At 46.2% G+C, this 23,875-nt stretch overlaps 2 protein-coding genes across 3 annotated transcripts in view; one reads left to right on the forward strand and one right to left on the reverse strand.

Annotated features, from left to right (window-relative positions):
- The window catches only part of Borcs5 (BLOC-1 related complex subunit 5), a 78,656-nt gene extending 71,832 nt beyond the window's left edge, over positions 1–6,824 (forward strand). The window contains exon 4 of the mRNA XM_059258702.1: positions 6,436–6,824. Coding sequence (XP_059114685.1) covers positions 6,436–6,663 — 228 coding nt within the window. The 3' untranslated portion in view covers positions 6,664–6,824. The remainder of the gene's footprint in view (positions 1–6,435) is intronic.
- A 5,912-nt stretch (positions 6,825–12,736) lies between these two features.
- The window catches only part of Dusp16 (dual specificity phosphatase 16), an 84,435-nt gene continuing 73,296 nt past the window's right edge, over positions 12,737–23,875 (reverse strand). For both annotated transcript variants that reach the window (XM_059258703.1, XM_059258704.1), the window contains exons 5-7: positions 22,316–22,475; positions 17,771–17,894; positions 12,737–16,355 (exon numbers count right to left, since the gene is read on the reverse strand). In XM_059258703.1, the coding sequence (XP_059114686.1) occupies positions 15,191–16,355; positions 17,771–17,894; positions 22,316–22,475 (1,449 nt within the window). In that variant the 3' untranslated portion in view covers positions 12,737–15,190. The remainder of the gene's footprint in view (positions 16,356–17,770; positions 17,895–22,315; positions 22,476–23,875) is intronic.

The following is a 23,875-nucleotide window of genomic DNA, read 5'->3' on the forward strand; positions in this document are numbered from 1 at the left end:
CTCTGTTGGGAAAGTTGGAGGGGAGCAAGTTGTAAGATTTCATAGGTCAGAAGTTCATGGCAAAGATAAAGTCTTGGGAGACACACAGTGGGAAACTGTAGTGTGATTCTGCATGGCCTGAGGATGGATGGCTCTGGCCTTGGAGATGAGACACAGCACCTCCACCTTTGCAACAAGGACACTTGTGTGTCTCTGTACCCTTCAGTTGCATACCACATTTCCCTTTAGCAATGCTTTCCAGTCTAGATTTCTAGACTGCGTTCCTGTTTCAGTTCACATGATCAGTTACCTAGCTTGTTTTCTGCCTCTTCTAGACATTGCCTACATTCTATCAGCACTCTAGGGCAGGACTCTACTATCTCCAGTGGAGAGATGAGGAAGCTGAGGCTCAGAGCTGTTAAGTAACCGAAGCCTCCAAAGGTGATCAGCCATATGTGAGACCAGGGTTTAGACCCAGGTCTGGCTGATCCTCAGCCTTCACACGTGGTGTGTATCTGCCTGTCACACTGGAATGGCTCTTTGGCCTCCTGCTCATTGTATTGTTCCTGTGGTAGCCCTCTCTCCTCCTTCCATGCTCTGAGGGCCTGGACTGGAACTTGGAAAAGCCTTCTTGTGTCTGCATAGGCCATCTGCAGGCTCTGGAAGGCTGACCTACTCAGAGGTTGAGTTCTGCCCAGGAATGGAAGGTGAACCATTGGGAATTTCAACCAGGACTCTGAAGGCACCTAGATTCCTTTACCCTAGCCCAGTGAGGAACAGGACCACTGGAGCAGGCCCCTCCTGAAGCTGGATGTGTGAGCCCACTGAACACAGGAACCATCAGTGGCCACTGTACATTTGACAGCCAGGAACTACCTGGAGACAAAGGACAGTCATGAGCCTGGAGCCCCAGGTCTGCAGAGTGATTTGAAAATTGAGCAGAGGACCTAAGTTCTGATCCCAAGAACTTAGATAAATCGAGGTGTGATAGTGCTTGTCTGTAGTTCCAGCACTTCTAGGTGAGATAGGAGGAAGAGGCAGGGGGTCCTAGAGGCTCACAGGCCACCCAGCCTGGGGTCCTCAGCAGAACAACAAAGATTCTCTAGCCAAGTGAAGGTGAGGATTGATGCCTGAGGTTGTCCACTGACCACACGTGTCCCACCCACCCACACTGAAACACACCCACCCACCCCCCCACACACACACCATAAACACATAAAAGCAACAAAATGAAAAGCGAGCATAGCTTGCTGCTGCTCTCACTGTGGCGGGGCTCCCAGGGTCAGTCAGTGTAGCTCTGTGATAGCATCTGGCTGTGCTTCTTTCCTGAGTATGCCCACCCCGTGGCCCATCGGCTCTTCATGTCCTAGGTTCCCTAGTTCCTCTGAAGGGATGGAACCTATTCCAGGCAGTCCTTAGGTCTTCCCTCCAGGTCAGTGGCCCATTGTTCCCTGCTGCTCGCTCTCTCTCTCTCTCTCTCTCTCTCTCTCTCTCTCTCTCTCTCTCTCTCACACACACACACACACACACACACACACACACACACACACCAGAGTCATTTGATGTTTAACAAAACAGAGACACACTCCTTAGGGATTTATTTTATGATCATGTAAAAACCTAGCTCTCACCTCAGAAAATAAGATAGTTTATTCGGAAGCCCAAAATTCGTGACTAGTCTGGGACTACTGATTCAGGTTACCCTGAATGCCATATTTCAGTTTGGTAACAGCTTCGTGAAGTTTTTGTAGTGGCAGGACAAAGAAAATCATCTAGATTCTGCATATGTGAGAAAACATGCAACATCTAAGCCAGGCTTATTTTGCTCACAATGACAGTCTCCTGTTCTATCCATTTCCTTGCAGATGACTTAATTCTATTCTCCTTTACTCATTCTTAGAGCTGAACAAACTCTAGTGTATATGTCCTGCATTCTACCATTCATGTCTTGATGGATGTCTAGACTGACTATTCTTTTTTAATGTGTGTTCTTGGTGCTGTAGACATAAGGATTTATTTCTGGGCTGTGTTCTGTCCATTGGTCAGTGTGTCTATTTTGACTTCTGTAGTTTCATAGTATGTCTTGGAGTCAGGTATTGTAACACCTCTAGCTTTGTCCTTTCCTCCAGGGCCACTCTGCTCAGGCTCCACTGTGGCTCATCCAAGTTTCGGGAGCACCTTTCATGTGTCTGTGCGGAATGTCCCTGGTGTCCTGATAGAACTTGATGGATTTTTTTCTTAATACTAATTGCCAATACTAATTGTTTTTCTGGATGTACACCTCTCAACAGTGAGATCCTGAGGGTTAACTGAACAATGAGATCCCGAGGGAGCAGCACCTCTTTCTTATGCTAGTGTCACAGCCCCCCATCCCAATGGCAAAGGTGTATGCAGAAATTAGAGACTGAGTCTCCCTGGCCTGGCACAGTGGCTCTTACCCACAAAAGACCCATGGCTCGGGCTTCTAGTAGTTTACCTCCCTGCCAAGCTCTAGGCATGACTTCCAAGTTCTCCTTCAGCTGCAGCAGAGGATGGAGGAACGAAGCAGCGGTGAGCAGCTCACTGCAGTTGGCGACTAACAGACCCATCAGAACAGACCAGGACACAGGCACGTGACCACAGCAGGGAAGGGTTTAAAACACAGTTGTGCAGAATAAACAGTCATTCGCTGTTTATTGGAAAATCAAATTGTTTGTTTAAAGAGTCGGACTTTTTTCTAGAAATTCCTGTAACCTAGTTACTTGCCACTTTTCTCTTTCTGGGCCTGCTTGTGTTTCCTGGAACAATAAAATCACGTTAACAGATAACGGAAAGTCAGGTTACTGTGCACAGTAAGTGGGTGGGTGGAAGGAGTTTGGGATTTGAGTGTCTCCGTCCTGAGAGTCACAGTCTCTGGAATGGTGTGTACATTGTTCACCCACAGAAGTACCACCTCCACTAGGCAGTATCCACATGCCCAGCTGGATATGGGGCCTGCAGGGAAGCGTGTGCATCTTAACAAACACTTCACAAGATGGTTGTAAAACCACTGAACTGCATGCATGTCACGGTCCATGAGTTGATTGCCAAGTACTTTAGCCATGGCCCACAGGAGCCTGGGAGGTCAATTCAGGTAAACTCTGACTTCATGTGTCTGTCCCTGTGGTTGGGTCAAGGATGGAGAGCAGGGGAATCTCCCAGCAAGGTAGGACGCGTCATGACTGGAGATGGTTCCGGAGTGTGAGCAGCTGAGCGAGCTGCCCTGGCTATACCCTTCCACTCCCCCTGCCCCTCCCAAGAGATTTATTTGGGGGCATCAGGGCAGACCCAGTGGCCAGCCCACAGGAGCACTGAGCGACTGGCAAACCGCTTCCTAAGAGCTAAGTAGTTCATGGGCAGGTCCTCGGAAGGTATCATTTTCACACTGAGTTCCCATTCAGGTGGATTTGGGGTTTTGTTCTGCCCCTCTGTCCAGCTCTCCCTTTTCTCCTGAGTATGTGAAGACCAGCAGGAGAAGTACTAATCCTGTCTGCCCTCCACCCCCTCCCATTTCACTGTGTAAAAATAGAAGGATTGGCTTTCTTCAGGCCTGGCTTGATCTCCCATCTTTGTCAAAACCTTTTTCGAAGGTTCTACAAGGTACGACATTCTGTGCTCCATGCTGGAGCTGGGAAGGGAGTAAGTGGGCAGGAGGAATGGTGGTAGTATTTACAAGTTTGGGGTGAGATGAGGGTCTTGAAGGTGTAAGTGTCTGGTAAGGAAAGGGCATAGGTATAATAGGGTCCTTGCAGAGGGGTACAGGCATGCAAAACACAGGAGGTACCCCCCTTATCTTCTCCAGTGATAGATCTGCGCAGCTAAGAAAGGGGCATTCCAGGCAGTGTTCAGGGTCTGATGTTCTGTCCTCCGTGTGGGCTGGAAGTGCTGCTGGCACTTTGTGTCCTGGCATAGGAGGTGTGCCTTCCCCTGGAGTTTCCCCCGACTGATCACAGCTTCACCAAAGCCACTCTGGGAGGAGGGGGATGAAGACCGGATTTTGAAAAATCTCGGTACCATGAGTCCTGTGCTAGATATCTGTGTGCCATTCTGTCTTTCCCGAAACTGTGGATTACAGTCATGTGTGTGTCCTTTAATGACAGACAGATGGTCTAAAAACTGGTAGGTAATTTCCTCGTGGCATGTGAAGTGCAAGCATGCACAGCTGTATGGTAGAGGCACCACACACTTAGCTGTGGGACGGTCAGTGCCTGGTAGTCCTCGGCTGCAGCCTGGACATATGCTGGGACTGGTTGTCCAGGTGCGGACACGGTGGCCAAGATCTGTTCACTTCATAAAAGCTACAGTGTGTGTGTGAGAGAGAGTGGGGTGCCCATGTGGGGCACCTGGGGTGTGAGGGAGTGCGAGGGAATGCAGTGTGGGGGGGGGGGGGACACCGCTGCCTGCCCTGACTATACACAGGACTCAGGCCGCACTGCTGTTAGATAAAAAGTTTCCTCAATACATTCATCTTAGCTTACTGGAGGGGTTACTTTTTGAACTAAGGGTTTTTTGTTGTTTGCTTTGTTTTTTGTTTGGAGAAAGGGTCTTACTATGTAGCTCTGTTTGGCCTGGAACATTCTATTAAAGGTATGTGTCTGGCTAAACTTTAAATTCTGTAATTACACTTAACTTAAAATGCATATTGTACTACTATGCAAAAAGTTCTCTTCATATTCCATATTCTGCAAGCTTTTTCCTATTAGTTTAAAACGTTACCTTTGAAACTTAATAGATTTGTTTTTATTAGGTGTATGACTATGCCTGAGTGTATCTGTGTGCAATGCACACACGCAGGAGCCCTTAGGGGTCAGAAGAGGGTGTCGGATCTCCTGGAATGGGAGTTACAGGTGGTTGTGAGCTGCCATGTGGGTGCTGGGATCCGAACCCTAGCTCTCTGCAAGAACAGCATGTGCTCGTAACCGATAAACATCTCCGGCCCCATTCCACGTTGTTGTTGTTGTTTTTGTTGTAGTGTAGCGCCAGGCTCGTCAGCGGCACACTCCACTCTCCATCTTGTCCCATCTGGTATCTTGGTGGGCAGTGACAGGCCTCGGGGTCCTTTCCTGTGATGACAAAGCCTTTTCCTCCCAAGGACCTGTCTGAGTCTGTTCTGCAGTTAACTTTTTTTTCTCCCTTCCTCCCTCCCTCCCTCTTCTCCTTCCTTCCCTTTCTTTCTTTTCCCTCCTTCATTTCCTTTTTTCTTTCTTAAAGAGCGAGAGTTCTCTGTCAAACAGTGACAAGGCATCCAGCACCATGGTTCTCAACCTATGGGTCACAACCCCTTTCCCAGGGGTGGCTTAAGACACCGGAAAACACAGACATTTATATTACATTTCATAACAGTAGCAACATTATGAAGTAGCAACGAAAACAGTTTTATGGTTGGGGGTTACGACGAGAGGAACTATATTCAAGGGTCACACATTAGGAAGGTTGAGAGCCACTGTCTAGGCAGAAGTCTAGAGGAAGCTGACTAGTGTCAGAGGCGGTGGCCATCTTAGGACTGTTGAGACCTGTCCTGGGCTATTTGGGAGTGTGTGTTACTCATTCTCTGTTGAGATTTCTCTCTGAGAAAGAGTCCTAGGTCTGGTGAGATGGCTGCATGGGTAAAGGTGCTTGCAGTCGAGGCTGATCCCTGAGTTTGATCCCTGAGACCCACATGGTGAATGAAGAGAACGTATACTCCCAGAGCTGTCCTCTGACCACCGCAGATGCAGCATGAGGACATCATGTGGAGGAGCTGACAGGCTTGTCAAGCGAGCTGCTGAAATGTATGCCTTCTGTCCCTCTCTGCAAGAAGGAAACCACACAGCACCATTTCTTTTTTGTCACTAATTACATTTTGTTTACTCTGTGTGTGCACAGGCTCATCTGTGTATAGACGAGCCACAGTGTGCCTGTGGAGGTCAGAGGACAACTTGAGGGTGTCAGTTCTCACCTGCCACCATCTGGGTTTGGGGGAACGCATGGCTCACAGAGCAACGTGTCAGCCAGTGCAGGGTTGTCCCTAATACTATAATAGATAGAAAACACCCCATGACCTGGTCAACTCATGCTCGTGTGGTACGTAAGTAAAAAAAGCTGCCAGTCACATCCATGTCCAGAACTCAGCTACATGCAGAATGGCACAGGCGGTATTGAAAACATGCAGCTCTTACTAGCTCAAGGTTGTGCTAGATCAGTAGTTCTCAACCTTCCTTATGCTGCGACCCTTTAGTACAGTGTTTTGTGTTGTGCTGACACCAATCATAAAATCATTTTTGTTTCTACTTCATAACTGTAATTTTGCTACTGTTATGAATCATAATGTAAATATCTTATATGCAGGATATCTTATTATCTGACCCCTGTGAAAGGATTGCAACCCACAGGTTGAGAACCATTGCTCTAGACACTGGTAAGCAGAGTATGTTTTTTGTTTCTGTTTGCCTCCTACAGATGGATCTGTCCGTGGAAACCCTCTTTTGCTTCATGCAGGAGCGCCAGAAAAGATACGCCAAGTATGCAGAGCAGATCCAGAAGGTGAATGAGATGTCGGCCATACTGCGCCGCATCCAGATGGGCATTGACCAGACGGTGCCACTGATGGAGAGGCTCAACAGCATGCTGCCAGAGGCCGAGCGCCTGGAGCCCTTCAGCATGCGGCCTGAGCGTGAGCGGCACTAGCAGGCACCTGCCTCCCGAGCAGCTCCTTCAGCCTCTGCCTGGGCCCTGATGTTTGCTTAGATGTGGTTGACCTACACGGACTTGCCCACGTGGTCATTCTTGATAACTGAAGATGGGACAGTTGAATTCCTTTGAATTCTTTAAAGAACTTTGCATCGAGAGTTATTTTTATTTTGCTCAGATTTTTTAATTAAAAGTGTATCTAGACTAGCTACTGTAATGAAACTGGAGAAAATGTTAAGAAGCCATGTTCTCCTTGGCACCCTGGGAGACTTTACTCAGGCCCTCTGGGTTGTGGTTGCAAATATAAGATCTAACTGAGTCCAGTTATTGTTCCCACAAAAGCTCCCATCACATCAAGGAGGTATCTGCAGTGTCTTCCTTTCCTGCTGGGACACTGTCCCTTTGTTTCCAGGTACCATGCCCCTTTTGTGGGTCACTGGAAACTGAAATCTCCCTTCACTTACTCCTGAAGTTGTTGTCTGTTAGTAACTGCTTTCCCATACAGAGTCCAGCCTTCCGTCACCTTGGCAGACCTCCGTCTCCGTAACAAGGTTGGCACCAACATTTCATCCTGTCCACCAAGGGTGGTCGCTCTCTCACTCCAGAGACCCACTGAGCTCTGCTGATGTGCCAGGGACGAAAGAGGAGGCAATGCAGCCTCTGCCCTCCATTGCCGTCTGTAGATCATGATGCCGAGGAAAGAGCTGCTGCCCATCACAGGAGTTCAAGGAGGAGATGCTCAAGGGAGGGAGGGGTGGGATGAATGGAGGGGGCAGGCCTGAAGACAAGAGCTGGGGTCTGAGGAGATCAGGGCTGGGAGCCTGCAGCCTTCACCTTGTTCCCTGTATTCCTCCAGAACCCAGAGGTGATTTATCAGGAGTCAGAATAGCTTTCAGTGTTTTTATAAGATTAAAATTAATCTGTTTACTTTATTGTGTAGCAGCTAAACTTGATCTGGTTCTAATCTTACTTTTTAATTTTATTTATTATTGTCATTTTGTATACGATGTGTTATGTGTGAATAGGATTGTCATAACGCATGCTTGGAGGTCAGAAGACAACTTTCCGGAGCTGCTTCCCTCCTTCCACCTTTATGTGGATTCTGGGGATCGAACTCAGGTCTCTAGGCTTGTATGACAAGCATCTTTACCCACTGAGCCCACAAAATCCTGTTTCTTAATCAGATACTAATTTATAATGTTTTTAAAACCCAAAATAAAATGTAGGGCATACAATAGTTGAATGGTAGAAGAAGCATGAGTATTTAAACTACAAGAAAGAAAAAAGATTAAATCAGAAATAGGGAAAAAATAGTAATGCTGTGGGATGGTCTGTATGTCAAATTGCTCTGATTGGTCAATAAATAAAACATTGATTGGCCAGTGGCCAGGCAGGAAGTATAGGCGGGACTAACAGAGAGAAAGGAGAGAACAGGAAGGCGGAGGGAGACACCGCCAGCTGCCACCATGACAAGCAGCATGTGAAGATGCCGGTAAGCCACGAGCTATGTGGCAAGGTATAGATTTATAGAAATGGATTAATTTAAGATGCAAGAACAGTTAGCAAGAAGCCTGCTACGGCCATACAGTTTGTAAGCAATGTAAGTCTCTGTGTTTACTTGGTCGGGTCTGAGCGGCTGTGGGACTGGCGGGTGAGAGAGATTTGTCCTGACTGTGGGCCAGGCAGGAAAACTCTAGCTACATAGTAATGTTTAGTAATTTCTTTTGTGGGTGTTGGGGGTTGAAACAGGTCTGACTGTGTACTTCTAGCTGGCCCGGAATTCACTCCAGGCCAAGCTGACCTTGTGGCTGCTTCCTGCCTGTGTCCATAGTGCTGAGGTTACAGGCACCGTTTCACCATGAGTCTAGAATGTTCCAGATGACTAAATATATAAAGACTGCCCATTTCCTTAGAGCTGGAAGAACCCAGGCAGGACCCACCCCTTTCAGGGCAGTCTTTTGGTCATATTCTGCCTCCCTTCTTGGGGCTGATGCCTTCATTCCCTATGTGGAAGTAGGTGAGGTTGGTTGAGAGAACTTTGGGGAGCTGCAGCAGCAGGCGGGGAGTGGGCCATTGTTTCACCTGTGCTGAGCCCCCTGGTGAAGGTGATCTTTACGTTTTTGTCTCATGGCTGGAGCTTTAGCCATTTCTAGAGCAATTCCCAGTGTGGTACAATTTAAAACAGATGTTCTGTACCTCAAATCCTATTAAATACCCTAAAATGGTTCTAGACCATGTCCTGGGTGAAGAAAGTGGTAGCTTGCCATGAATAATCCCTCCAGTGTTTTCAGTATACTACCCTTCTGTCTTGTGTGTGCTCAGTTGTCAGATAATTGAGGCTCTAGTTCCAAACTGAGTTCTGATTCATTGATCTTTTCTTCCCATAGTGTTTCATTCTATTTTTGATTTTTCATACTGCTTTAGTATTATTTCCACAAAGTATTTTAATATGTAGCTAGATGAGGCCCCATTTACCCTCAGAAGCAGTTTTTCCTTTTTTCTAAGATTCAGATGGGCAGAAAGTTGAACGGTAATGCAGTAGTACTCATGTCTTCACTAGACTGGGGCATTTTTAGACTACCACCACATGGTCTTCCCTGAGTTTCTGGAATATTTAGAACCCAGCTCTATGCACAGAGACATGCTCATATCCCTTCAAAGAACGAAGGGCTAATTGTCCACAGAGCTACGTGAACAGTGCAGGCTTCCACCAGCACCATCAACCTTACTTTGCTTAGTGAGTGCCTGAAATGCTGCTCAGACTCAGCCCCTGAGGACTGGGCTCTTCTATCATCTCATTTCATGGCAGAAGGGTTGGGGATGGAAAAAAGTTGGAGCAGCCAGCTCACTTTCTTCAAGAAATTAGGGCAGGGCTAGAGTTATGCTGGGGATTCACCTAGTTGCTGTGGGTGGGTGAGGTGGTATGAGTTTGGCTAAGCCAAACCATTTCCCAGAAGCCCCTCCTGGTCTCCTTTAGGGTGGCGTTGGCCACCAGCGAAGTTCTGATGAGATTTGGAAGAAGAGGGTGCTGAAATTTGTCTCAGGTCAGGCCCCGTTCCATCTCATACACAGCTATTGGGATGTGCTGCAGCCTGGGTAGTGTCAGCTTCTTTGGAGCGTTCATGCACATGGATGAAAGCTCCCGTGTGAGGAGAAGCTGCTGAGGGCTTTTGAGGTCCTTTTCCAAGGGAGTCTGGGAAGCGAGTGATGTATCAAAACATACTTATGCTGTCTCTTGGTCGGGTAGTATCCTATGACCTATCTGGCCAGTACAGGTTGTTGTGGAAATGAAATAGCCAGGAGTTGTCAGAGAGCCCAGGATGGAAGTTTCTGTCCTTGATTTTTGGTAAGCCATCTTTATTTCCCTGAGCCTCAGTACTAGTTTGGAGCTAATGTCCCTCATGAATGTGAAAGACCCAGTCCCCAGAAAACGGTACTGTTGGGAAGAGGTGGGACCTAGGAGATGGGGCCTGGTGAAAGGAAGTCAAGTCATTGGCAAGCATGCTCTTGAGAGAAGAATGTCTCGTTTCCCATCTACTGTCAAGTCTGTGATACTCAACTCTAAGTCATTTGTTTTGGTTTTTGCAATAGGATTTCATGTAACCCAGGCTGCTGGCTTTGAACTCCCTATGTAGCTGAGGATGTGACTTTCAGATGCTGCAGTCTCTTTCCCCAAGTGCTCAGGTAACAGACAGGTGTCACCACACCTGGCACTTGGAGAGCATCTTTACCTGTTTAGGCTGTGAGCTCCCAGGATTATCCCTCCCTCCGTGCTTTGTAAACCAGAGTTCCACCTTGCCTCTAAGCCTGTTTTGCTTCCCTGTGATGTGCTTATCTGTATTTAGGGACAAACAGCACTGGCTGCAGGTTCTTTGCTACCATGAAGGGTAACTGAAGCTGGTCATCACCTCTTGTTTTATGTGCCGATGTTTTTAATACCCGTGGAGTGGCATTAAAGCGAGTACTAACGAGGTCCGGTGGTGGTCACTTCTAGTCTCAGTGCTTGGAAGGCTGAAGCAGGCAGATCACTGTGAATGCAAGGACAGCCCAGACCACAGTGAAACGTGATATCCGAAACAAAAACGAAACCACACACACACACAAAAAGCATGCTACAATATTAGGGCATTGTGGTAGATGTTTCTCTGGCTACTTTCAAGTCAACTTGACACAAGCCAGAGTCATTTGTGAAGAGGGTACTTCAATTGAGAAAATGTTCCCACTTGATGAGCCCGTGGGCAAGTCGGAAGTACATTTTCTGGACTGATGTGGAAGAGCCTAGCTCACTGTGGGCAGTGCCACCCCTGAGCTGGTAATCCTGGGTTAAGAAAGCTGGCTGTGGGGAGCAACCAGTAAGCAGCACCCCTCCATGGCCTCTGCATCATCTCCTGCCTTCAGGTTCCTGCCCTGTTTGAGTTCCTACCCTGACTTCCTTCCATGATGGACTATGATGTGGAAATGTAAGCCAAATAAACCCTTTCCTCTCCAACTTGCTTTTGTTCATGGTGTTTTATCACAGCAACTCAATCCCAAGACATATCTTTGTTTCCCTCAAAGTTGTATCATTAGTAATCATATATATGTACATATGCATATAAGCGTGTATGCATGTATATGATTTCTTACCTTTCAGAAGTTAACTCCTCAGAATATAAAATATACCATGAACCTAGATACCTAACCAGTATTGTCTGCAGAGTAAATATTTGGTGAAATGAGTTTCAGGAACACCACAGGCTGGAACAGAGGAATGGTGCCATTGTTTGGGTTTTGTGGTTTCTTTGGTTCACGTGCCAGGGAATCAAACACAGGGCCTTGCACATGCTACTTACGCACTGAGCTACATTCCCAGCAGCTGCCTGGAGCTCTCCATGTTCCTGCCTCCGTGTGTGTGTGTGTGTGTGTGTGTGTGTGTGTGTGTGTGTGTGTGTGTAGTTCATAGAACTGTGGAATTGGTTTTCTTCTATCTTGACATGGGTTCTGGGGAATCTTGAAATCAGGTTGCCATGTTTGCATCTCACTGGCTAACAATTTTCTTTATCTCCATTCTGTCTGCCTTGTACTGACAGCATTTCATCTCTTTAGTGTGTACTTTTGATTAAACTGGTGAGGCTAAGCTTCTCATATGATCAAATATCTAAGTAGAAGTCACTGAGACATACGTAAGATGGAGAACAAACTGTTGTTGTTGAGATAGGGTCTCACAGAGGACAGAATGCCCTCCTAACCCACTGTGTGGCCAGGAATAACCATAAACTCCTGAAGTTTCTACCTTCATACCCCGAGTGCTGGGATTTCCATTGATAACTGTGGGAAGCCAGCTCCCACCTTTTAAAAGGGTTCCTATGAGGAGGAGAGAGGGATAAGAAACTTAGAAAAATAGCAAAGAGAAAGACAGAAACACAGGATAGCTTCGGGAGGACCTGGATCAAAACCCAACAGACCCTTCTTCCTCTTCAAAAGGCTTTTTATAACAATGCCAAGGGGCAGGGCAGAAGCTCTCCCCCTTGCTAGATCAAAGCACACCGCACAGCCAAGTGTAGCCCCTTCCACACACCTGGTAACCACGCCTGTGGTCAAATCATCCCCTTATGCAGCCCTGCTGGGTAAACAAGCTCAGATTCTCAGACCCTGAGTAATTTGGACCTCCACAGATAACCATGTCTGGTTTATATGGTGCTAGGGATCAAATTCAGCACCTTATGACTGAGGTGAGCACTCTACCACCTGAGCCTCATCCCAGTTTCCAAGACAGTCTTCAAGAACTACCCTTCCTGAGTTTTTCCTGGAAGGACTGTGGAGTCATATCTGTAGCAGGCAGACATGCAAGCAGCTGTCCTTGTATACCCTGAAATCAGGCAGGTAGAGCTTCTACAGTGTGCACCTGGAGGGGACGCAGGCCAGCATCCACCACTGTTCCAGGTGAATGACATATGTGATGTATCACCTGCCACTTCCATTTTAAATGGCTAAACTCTCATTTGTGGTTCTGTGACTCCCTTCTTTTGCAGCTTAAGATAGGGTGGCTCCCATCAAGGTAAGAACTGCAAGGAGAGGTAGCTTCTCACACTTATGTATAAACAGGTACCAGTTTTGATTTTATTTCATCGTATTAACATACATGACACATCAAAATGAGAAATGCACAACTGAACCGTTCAACAGCTTGCTTTACTACAAAGAACACTATATTCATATTAAACATTTATAGTCTTTCCACTCTAACTTTACAAACGGTCTAAACGGTTTCCAGCATTTCTCAGAGTCTAGTTTTGCTCACTAAAATCACTGCTCTGCATCACTGCAGAAGACTCCAGGCTTCCCTGTGCTCACATGAGGAGAGCCAACCACCACACCACCACTGTGTGCCTCAGAGGCAGCCCCTTCGGCATGGTAGCTGTGATTCCCAGAACTGATAATGTGACGTTAGCGATGAAGACTGACAGCTGTAGAGTGTGACCATCAGCTACACAGAAGGACCATGGCCAGAGGGCCCTACATGATGTACGGCACAGGCAGCACACCGCCCAAAGACACTGACGCCGACGCCCTTGGTCCTCCTGGAACATCCTTAATGACGGAGCTGTGGCTTTCGCTTTTCAGTTATGTCTTGCCAGTGTGACCAGATTTTAAGAGGGTGAATTCTTACACATTTAGTGTGTGTACCAAAATTCACTGTGAAGCTTTGGGAGCTTCTGATTACATAAGAGATTTTGATGTATATCAAAAACACAGCTTGCTGAACAGAACCTCCACAGAGTGGCAATCTGCTCCCTGGGCAGTGTCTGCTCTGCCGTCATCTTAGGCCCAGACACAGCTTCTCTGTACAGAACCAGTATGTCCACGAGGCTCATAACCCTCATGATCAAGCCCTTCGGTTTCGACCCATGTCACTCTGTGCTGGTTTTAGCAATCACTATAGGAAACATTAAGTCACATCCTAGTCAAAGGACCGTCCACTTCACAAACACAGAAAACCCTGAGGTATGAGTCAGCCCCTTGCTACACTTCCAGTAAAGAACCATGACCATACCTGCCCACACCCACACCCTGCTGACGTGAATTAAGGCTGGACTCTAGAGGAGAAAACTGAAGCCAGGAAGTTGAAAGGCAGATGTGTACTGTCATGAACACACTTGTTCTTACTACCTTCTATTCTCAGCTGCCAGGATTGTGTCCACACAGTGATTGTATGCCAGGGACTGAGAAACCGCTGTGGTCCTCCACGCTGACATGTCCCTTCTTCAGAAAGCAGGCTGGGACAGCTTTTGAAAAGAACTTTCCTGTGTTCACAACTAAACAAAATTCAACAACTCCTTTGTAACCTTCCTAGTATGTTTTACTCAGAATAGTTCTTGCTTACGAAAGCCCATGGTAGATTTGGAAGTCTAAGAAGATTCTAGAAGTAGTACCCTTGTTACATACCACAGGAAAAAAAGGCCACCTAAGAAATTGGTTTCCTGCTTCAAGTTTTACCTTCCCGAATCTCCCTATAGTTTTATTCCATGTCATGAAACAGAACTAAAAAGCATGTTTTGGCTGAGAACCTGAATGGGCTATCACTCCAGCTACCAGGCCCAATGATTCACATTTACCTCTAAACCAAGTCTGTGCTCAATTTAAGGATTAACAATCCCACTTTAGATAATTCTTTGATTATTATAAAGAGGGAGGGAGACTGTTTAGTGTCCCATCCCTGGCTTAAGTCTCTAAGCTACCTGACTGCCCAATCTCTAGCTATGCTGAACTCTAGTTGGTCCCCTCTTCGTTAAAGCTGAGAAGAAGGGTACATGGCAACTGCTTGTCCAGGCTCACTGGGATTTTGTGCATAGACAGTATGAATTTGTCTGGAAAGTGACAAGGTACTTACTTATTCACAATGCCTAGAAAATGGACTCCTAGACATGGTAGTGGTGATGGCCCCAATGTCTTGTCTGAGGTACTGGATTGGTTATAAGTAGATCTAGGCAAGGCTCCTAATAGTTCATCCAGCAGAATGATGTCCATGTCCTTCAGCTGTCAATCAAGCTTGGATTTATGACTCAGCTTTAGACAGGATCATTTCTCTTGGACTTCCCACTAGGGTCTGTCCCTAAGAGGGTCTTTCCACCTGACCCACAGCTGGCTCAGTCTCAGCACTAAGGTGCACTAGGGAAGGGCCTGGACAGAGATGAGTTCTGGAGATCTCTGCTGCACACGAAAATGGGAGGGATTCTGCCCTCTACCATCAAAAACAAAACCTTTGCTTTTGTGGGAACAAGATGTGCAATTCACTGAACAAAATCTCTTCTCCTGGCTGGGGGAGTTCTAACATCTACCCTTCCACTCTTCTGAGAGAATTAGCTGTTCTCAGTGCAGGTGTTGAGAGAACAACTGTGTTGATCCGTCTTTTGCTTTTACACCGTAGCTCTATATTCCAAAAATAGATATGTATATACATATACATATTTCAGATTTACAGGGAATATTTTTGTGAACAAGAAACAAAACAAAACGTCAACAGAAGTTACATGGGTCTTTCTTCTCAGGAGACCTCAATGATTTCCATGCTGCCTGAGAAGCTAGACTGACTGCCCACTTTGCCCAGCTCTTCCCTTGACCTGTTTTCCGACATGATGCTCTCTCCAAACTCCATTTGGCAGCTTCTGCGCTTAAACTGCTTCTCAAAGGGGCTCTCTTCGTGCCAGCTCCGTCTCGAGTCCGCTCTGTCACTGGGCTTCTGCCGCCTACGAACAGAATAGACTTGGTCGCTGCAAGTGGGCAGCTGGCTACAGCTGTAGGCAGAGTAACTGGTGTTGCCTCCATAGATGGCTGAAGCAGAGTAGAAGTGTGAAGGCTCTGCGGCAAAATACCAACTATTGGTCAGGGAGGGGGCAGAGGATTGGGGAGCCAGAATATCCGAATGCCAGCCCTTGAGACCATGCCCTGCAGCGGACTTGGTGAGGTGTTGCTGGCTGGTGGAAAGGCCGAAAAGAAAGTTGGTGTGGTAATTGTCCTCTACACTCCCACTCCGATGTAGCGGTGAGAAGAAGGACCTCTGGGTGGCCCCACCACTGCTGGTTCGCACGGAGTGCAACCTCTTGCTCTGGCCCTCTGAAGGCCTGCTGAGTTGGGGCTGCTTGGGGACGTGGGCCTCCTCCTTATCTGGGCTGGTCTCTGGAGTCTGCTCTGATACCTCCTGAACAGGGGAGAACTGGCAGAGCTTGTTGGTCCCATCCAGTGTGGCAGAAGGTTTGTAGTATTCCAAAGCATCCTCTGATGAGAAGCCATGTAAAGATGCTGCCACACTGGCTGAATACGAAACCGATTTGATATCGAGAGAGAAGGAACGCTTGAGCTTATTGCTGTCTTCCAGCTTCTCTGAGGCCAGCTGGAGCCCGCTGAACGCCTGTACCAGTGGACTGTCCTCTAAGAGGGAAGGCTGTAAGCTGGGCACACTGGCAGGATGCACAAGCCTTTGCCCTGCGGCCTCTGAGGTCGAGCTGGCACAGGGTGGACTGAGAGCCAGTGCACTCTTCCATCCGCCCTCCGAGGCCACAGGCTCACTGGGTTTGTCCAGGTGCAGCAGCTTGAGTTTGCTCTTTGGCCCTGACACTCCAGTCTGTTTCTTAATCGTCTTCTCAAAGTCCATGAGTTGGCCCAGAAAATTAAAGTTCGGAGATATGGTAGGTCTTTTTTCTTTCACAAATCTATAGAGAGGACAAAGCAAACCCCTGAATTTTACAACTGCACTTTGTCTTGAGGACACTAGGAGCAAGTGACAGGACATTACTATACCTTCCCAATGCTTTGGAAGAGAGTGCATTTCTAAGTCCAGGATCAAGGTGGAGAACACCTTACTAGGGGAGCTGTGGCATGGTAGGGTGCAGCCTCCAGGTGGTTCCTTATTTCTAAGAAGCCAAGGCTTCCAAAGCAGTCAGTAAGAGGACGAGTTGCTCAGCCCCGTGCCCTGCCACACACACTGGCCAGCCCAGCAGTGCGAAGCCATTCAGCAGCATCAACATTCCAGGATCCCCTCCTTAGCTCCCACACTCAGGTCTCAAGACAGTTCCCACAAAGATGGCACCAGACGGCTACACCAGAGTGTAGAGCGCTCACTACAAAGTGGTCTCTGGTGCTAACCCTGTCCTGCTGCACCGAGTTGTTCAGTCCTCACCCTGCTTCTCTAGACCAGGTCAAAGTCCCGAGGTTCAGGGGTCCCACGGTGAACAAAGCTACTCAATGATGGAGCTGGTTTCAAAGTCTCGACTGTCTAAAGCCCGGGCCCATTTTTGTGACCACCATGTTAAAATTTCGTCAAGACATAAAAACTCACAGAATAAAACTATAATGTGGTATGAGGGTGTAGGCCTTCCCTGCTGGCTTCAGCCTAGGCAGAAGGGCGACAGGGACAGAGGCCTCACTGGAGGGAGCTAGTGCAGAAAAGAGGACCATCTCCTCCAGCAAGACAGGCTGTCTAAGCAGCTCATTTCTTTATTCCAGAATTTATAGTTTGAGAAATTCAAATATTTAAAAAAGCCAACCTAGTATATCTATATTCTTATTCTTTTTCATATGAAAACCAACTACTTCTTGCCAACAGGGCATGCAGTGAACTCATTTGTCACCAGAGAAGACACCAGTCCTCAGCGGTCCTGCCACTTTCTGCCTTTCCCACTGAGAAGAACAGAGAAAGCAGCCTAGTCAGAATTACTACCTACAGAACCTGGCCAGTTAGACAGGACAGGAAGTTTTGTTCAGACTCTATACATGAGTGCATCAGGCTTCTTCATCTCGGAAGTACAATCAAGCAGAATGGACTCTGAGGAGCACTGTCAATCAGAAAAGGCCATGCTTCTCTAGCAAAAAAAGAGAAATAAGCTCTCCTGATCTAGTGTCACTAAAAAGTAGCTGAGGAGGAACACCACACATTAGCGAGAACTACAGCTAAGCAGAACCGTTCTCTTTCTCAGACTCTGCAAGACCATGAGTCACCAGGAACCTGTGACGAGTGTGATCCAAATCATCTTGGTCTGCATTCATCTGGTCACCCACCTTCATAGCTCTTCTTCCTGTTTCAGGGAAAATGAAAAGCATGTCCCGTAAGACATGCTCCTGTCTGTACCTGTAAGCCTCATCTAGAGACATGTCCATCCTCTTCATGATGTAGGCAATAGCAATGGTGGCGGAGCGAGAGATCCCAGCTAAGCAATGAACCAGCACACAGCCATTGGAAGCTTTTGCTTTCTCTGTGGAAGCAAATTTAAGAAAGGTCACTAGGAATCTCTTCAGTAAGGAAATCTTATACTCAGCATTACTCTGAATGTTACTGTCCATGTCTTCATCTGAGACTTCAAAGCAGGTCTCACCTGTGTAGCCTCCTAGTTATCTTTTAGTATTGTTTATCAGGAGGAAGGGGAAAGGCAGTGATCTTGCCATTAAGGTCCCAAAGGGTTATTAATAAGTAATGAGTTACTACCTCAGACTGCTTGGCTCTTCTCTCAGAACTTTCGCCATGTAGAGTGTATGTGTGCAGGAATCAATGGAAGTCAAGTCAACCTCAGTCGTCACTCCTCAGGTGTACTTTGTTTTTCAGACAGTACTTCACTGGCCTGGAACTCACCAACAGGCTAGGTAGTTGGCAGGTGAGCCAGCAAGCCTCAGGGCATTCTCCTGTCTCTGCCTCCCCAGTACTGGGATTACAAGCAAGCACCACCAAGCCCATCATTTTCACACGGGTTCTGGGGATCAGACTTGGGTCCTCAGGCTTGCACAGCAAGCCCTTTAACAGGCTGAGCATCTCCCCAGCTATTTGCTTAACTCAAAAATCATGAATACGCTAGACCAGAGCTCTCTAATAGGAAGCAGGAGTTACTAACATATTGCATCATTTTAATTCCCCAGAACGTATGCGAGAGACTCATGGATACATTAGAAGCAAAGCCAGGGGGATTCACACAGGGCTGCCCTCTTTGCTGATGAGGAGCTTCAAAAGCTTACATGTAGGAACAGATGACATTATCCCAAATGGCCTGGAAGCAACTACCATGACTGATTCTGTTCTGAACAACTACACATGTGCTCAGCCATAAAGCTGTTGCCATGTGGCCAAATCCTTCCCTTTTCATTTATTAGTTAAAGCTGAGGTTAATTTTTTTCTTTCAAGGCAGGGTTTTTCTGTATAGCCCTGACTGTCCTGGAACTCACTCTGTAAAACAGGCTGGCCTTGAACCTAAAGATCTACCTGCCTCTGCCTCCCAACTGCTGGGATTAAAGGCATGAGCCACCACCACTGGTGGCGAGGTTAAAATTCTAAAATTATCAGAACACAAGGGACCTGCACTGGCTCCTGAATAGAAAGCTGCTCCAGGCTCACAGCCTGTGATACAGACTTCTAGTAGACATGATTTATTATTCATTATATACTAAGCAATTTAAGAGTACGCAAAGAATAAGCAACAAACAGCGTCCCTGCTGAAAAAGGGAGTCAAACAGGAACAAATGAACACAATCTACACTGACACCCAGAACCAGGCTAACGTAAGTAACACCCGGGCCTGTGTGGAACTCCTGTATCATCAGCCACCAGCACTGATCTTCTACTCCGTATTCTCTCTTTTTCTTGGGTTAGAGCCTCAAAGCTAAGGTTTCCACTTAATGGCAATTCTAGTTCTCTGTCATAGCCACTGGACTTTTCCTATAATTTGATTCTTCCCCTCTTTTTTTCTATCTCAAGTATATGGGTGAACGTGTATATGTGATCCCAATCCCTAGCTGGAAGCTGCTCCAAATCATGATGGGAAGCAGGCTTGGAAGGGCTAAGAGAGAAATGCAGTGTAGACCACTGCCTAGCATGTTTAAAGCTCCAAATTCCATTCCCAGCATGCACACTAAAATAATTTGGTTTCAGCTTTCCTAATTTGAGTGTATTTTCTATTACTGCTAATAATGGGGCTGGAGAGGGGTTCAGAGTACTTGTTGCTCTTGCAGAGGACTGGGGTTTGGCTCCCAGCATCCACACTGCAACTGTGTGTAACTCTAGCTGCAGAGTATTTGATCCCCTCTTCTGACATCCCCAGCACCAAGCACATACACACATGCAGGTAAAACATGCATAAAGATAAATAAAAAAAAATCTAAAATAAAATTTTAAAATAACTATTATCTTAAAAAATAGACTAGCCAGGTATTAGTGGCACACGCCTTTAATCCCAGCACTTGGGAGGCAGAGCCAGGTGGACGGATCTCTGTGAGTTCAAGGCCAGCCTGGTCTACAGAGTGAGACCTAGGACAGGCACCAAAACTACACAGAGAAACCTTGTCTCAACACCCCCCCCCCAAAAAAAAGACTATAAGAATCTATCATGGTCCTGTTCTCACACTCCTCAATGGCTCAAATACTAGCAATATTATGCAGGCAGTTAATACTGTCTGGCACATATTTTTAAAAGATTATTTATTTTTAAAAATGGGGGAAATGGCAAGAAGGTTCAGCAAGTAAAAGTGTTCGATGCATAAGCCTAACAACCCGAGTTTGATCCCTCGAATCCACAGTGGAAGGAAAGAACCAGCTGCCCAAAGTTGTCCTCAGCCTCCACATGTGTGGTTGCATACGTGTGCCCACACTCATGATTCATATATACACAATAATAATAACAATAAAATTAAACTAAAAATTTTGAAGGAGGTTGCAAAGAGATAAAACTGACAGTCATACAGCCACAGCCCGAGTATCAATGAAGCCACATAAACAAAGGAGATGCTGTGTCCAAGTAGAAGGTGAAAATTGACCTGGATTGTCCTGACCTCCACACATGCACCATGTCACATGTCTGCTGTGTCACACACATGCTTATGTCCAATACATACAAGTAAACAGGTATTTTTTAGAACCCTGACAGTAACATGCATTACAATGTTGATGATACATTTCCTTTCCCCTTCAGTTTTCTATATTGTGCACATGCTGTTTTTACAACCACAATTCAGCTGATACTTTTTTAAAATTGAATATAAAAGTGCTTATTCTAGAGTGGGTTCATCTGCACATAGGTCTTGACAGAGTGTGAACTCAAGTCTTAGCGTGGAAGTCACACACCAAGACCTGGCAGAGAGGGTCAGGACCATCATGCACAGGAAAGCCCTATCAGTCCTGAACGGGGCACTCAGAAAGCAGTCTACCTTGGCTGGCACTCACCAGCCATGCAAGAAATAACTGGAGGTGGCTGCACTCGTGGGAGCAAGTGTTGGGGCGGGGCTCCTCGGGAATGTTAGGCTAAGACACATTTCTGTGTAGGAAATTCAGGAGCCGCTGCAAGTTCTGGAGTGAGGAACAAGAAGACAGCAATGGAGAAACTGGAAATAACGGCAAGTTAGTACTGCAGAAATCCAGGGACAATGTGTAGGTTTAAAAAAGTACAGAACCCTTTGCTCTAACAACAACATAGACAAAAGGAGAAAGCTGAGAAGTTAGAAACTGAGGATGACTGACAGTGAGGAGTCAGAGAGCTCATAAAAGGAAGTAATAGCCAAGGTCAATTAGATCCACAGACAGGGAGTACTGTCAGTCAGAGAGGGTAGCCTGGGCCTGTAGTCCCGGCTACCTGGGAGGAAGGTCTGGGCCCAAAGTTTGAGGCCAGCCTCGGCGGCACAGCAGGAACCTGTCTCAGAGAAAGCAAGGGTAGAAAAAAGAAAACTATAAACATTTCTTCAGAGCCACCTCTGAGCTGAGTACTTTGTAAAGTGTTTGGTGCACGTAGCTTATCTGCTTTAATCCTCACACCTTCCCGACAAATTAGGTCTATTACCTTCAGCCTCTCTTTCAGCAAACAGGCACACAAGAATTTTAAGTTAGTTACACACAATCACTTAACTGATAACCAGGGAGGAAGGACTCAAAGTTTGGCTCCAAAGTACATCCTTTTAATCAACTCTCTATGTTGCCTCAGAGCAGAATCATAGACTTGGTGGGGGTGGGGGTGGGCAGGAGCTTGGATCATGTCTCTGAATCAACATGACATGCAATGGAAACATTAATCACAACTGTCTTCTTTTTTTTATTTAAGGGCAAAAAAAATTGAATATACTTCTTAGAGGTGCAATGAGAAAGTATTAGTTTAAAGAATTTTCTTTATGATTGTTTTAATGTGATACAGACTAGCTTCTGTTCATGCATGTGCAAGCATGTGCTGGAATTTCGCTGGATTCAAAACTACTTGAAACTATTGATGCATAGACTGAGGCTCAGGAAATCCTGTACGTATAAAATGACTTCATATGTAATGGGATGTTTTCACAGGACCTGACTTTCCCCTGGGAAAACACAGGACCAAGTATGAGGAATTATCAGCCAGATTCATCAAATGTTTTCAAAAGATTTGAAAAGTGGGAGAGTGGGGTTAGTTCTGAAAGCTTAACTGATTTTTAAATACTTGCAACACATAATCATAGATCCCACGAGGCTTAACCTTGGTGCTGTTAAAAGTTAGCTAGCAGGTCACAAGGCCAATCCCTTAGGAGCAGCATGGCACACATCACCTTGACCATGAGTAAGTAAGCAACATCATGTGCTGCTTTCAGACTGAAATCTCTACAAGAGGCAAAAAGCGAGGGAGTAGCTGTCTGCGACATTGTGATTCAAAGGCTTGGACCCTTTGTCATAGCTACGTACCAATGAAATCCACAGACTTGTCCAACCAGGGCAGAATTTTTTCACAAAAGCTGTCATTCACAGGCACTCTCAGGAAGTGAGATTCAGGTATGAAGTCAGGCTTTGGACAAGTATTGCTGGCATTTAACACATAGCCAATCCCATTCTGTTGCATCAGCTCCTATAGAGGGAAAGAACAATTAAAGAAACTAATTGTACTAAGAATCATTTTGAAAGATTGATGCTTAATACTATGACAAATATTACCAGTTTCTTTGCAATAGTTATTCACATAGTGAAATCCAAAAATCTAATGAAGTGACATTTACATATTCACAGTTGAAAGTGAAAAAAATTATGGACATCGAAGCCATTTAAAATCATATGCCTGAAGAGCAACCACACATGGTCAATACAGTCAAGTCTCGGTTGTCTCCACTGCTAGAGAGAAGCAGAACAAAAAATACAAGGAAACAACAGTGCATACAGCTCTCTTCCCACATAACCAGGCTGGGTGTTCTCGAAGATGCAGGCCTGGGCATTCTTGTTGCTTGGCTTAAACAATCTTTCTGAAGGCTGTACCTATTTATGTGAGTTTATACCTACTGGATACTGGGATGTCCCACAGACCTTTCACATTCAAACACAGCATCCTTCTCCCTTTTTGTCCTAACTCCTGCTTTCTCTCATCCCAACACTGATGAAAATGATACACTGAGAACATCCACCCTGCCAGCTGGCAAGAAAATACCACATGGCTCCTTTTTCTTCCTCATAATCTCAATTACTTCTTCCATTCATTCTCTCTCTTCTCTTTATTCCCATCCACCATTCAGTGATCAGTCCTCAAGATAACTTTTTAAAAAAGCCACTAGGGAGCTCCTGATGTGTGGGGTGTATTTTCCCTCCAAACCATATTCTTTACAACAACTAGGGTAATATTTTTTTTTTCTTTTTGAGACAGTGTCTTGCTGGGCATCCCAGCCTGGCCTCAAACTCCACACTCAAATGATTCTCCAGCCTTAGCCTCCAAAGTATCTGGGACTACAGGCACATGCAACCACACTCCGTTAATCTTTCTTACAACTAAGAGTAGGCTAAGTGCTCCTGATATACACAATCCCATAGCATGGCATGTGTACTCACCCACCCTTCCGTGTTTAGAAGGCTCTGCTCCCGTCTTTCTTCCCACTTTTCCCATTCAGCCTGACCTTATCTATGAATTCCTTCCCATGGACACACAACCATTCCAAGCTCCATTCTTGTGGAGTGCTGTGTTCACACCATTATAACAACTCAGCATTGTATATTGTGTTAACAGTTAACTCCTGTCTCCCTATTACACAGTGAAACAATGAGTAAGGTCTTGTACTGATCTTGTTCTCCTGTGTAACTGCACTAACAGGAATCTGTCATTTGATAAACACATCTACCACTGAACCGAAGACTAGGCAAGCAGAAGCAGCCCCGCTCTGATGAATCTTCCCCATGCTGCCTCTAAGGACATCTTCTAAGCCTGGAATATTATTCTAAGCAACCCTGGTCATTTCTTCTTTCTCTTGGAATACCACCTTTTTTACA

Source organism: Peromyscus eremicus, chromosome 3 (genome assembly GCF_949786415.1).
Source record: "Peromyscus eremicus chromosome 3, PerEre_H2_v1, whole genome shotgun sequence".
NCBI classification, from domain to species: Eukaryota; Metazoa; Chordata; class Mammalia; order Rodentia; family Cricetidae; genus Peromyscus; species Peromyscus eremicus.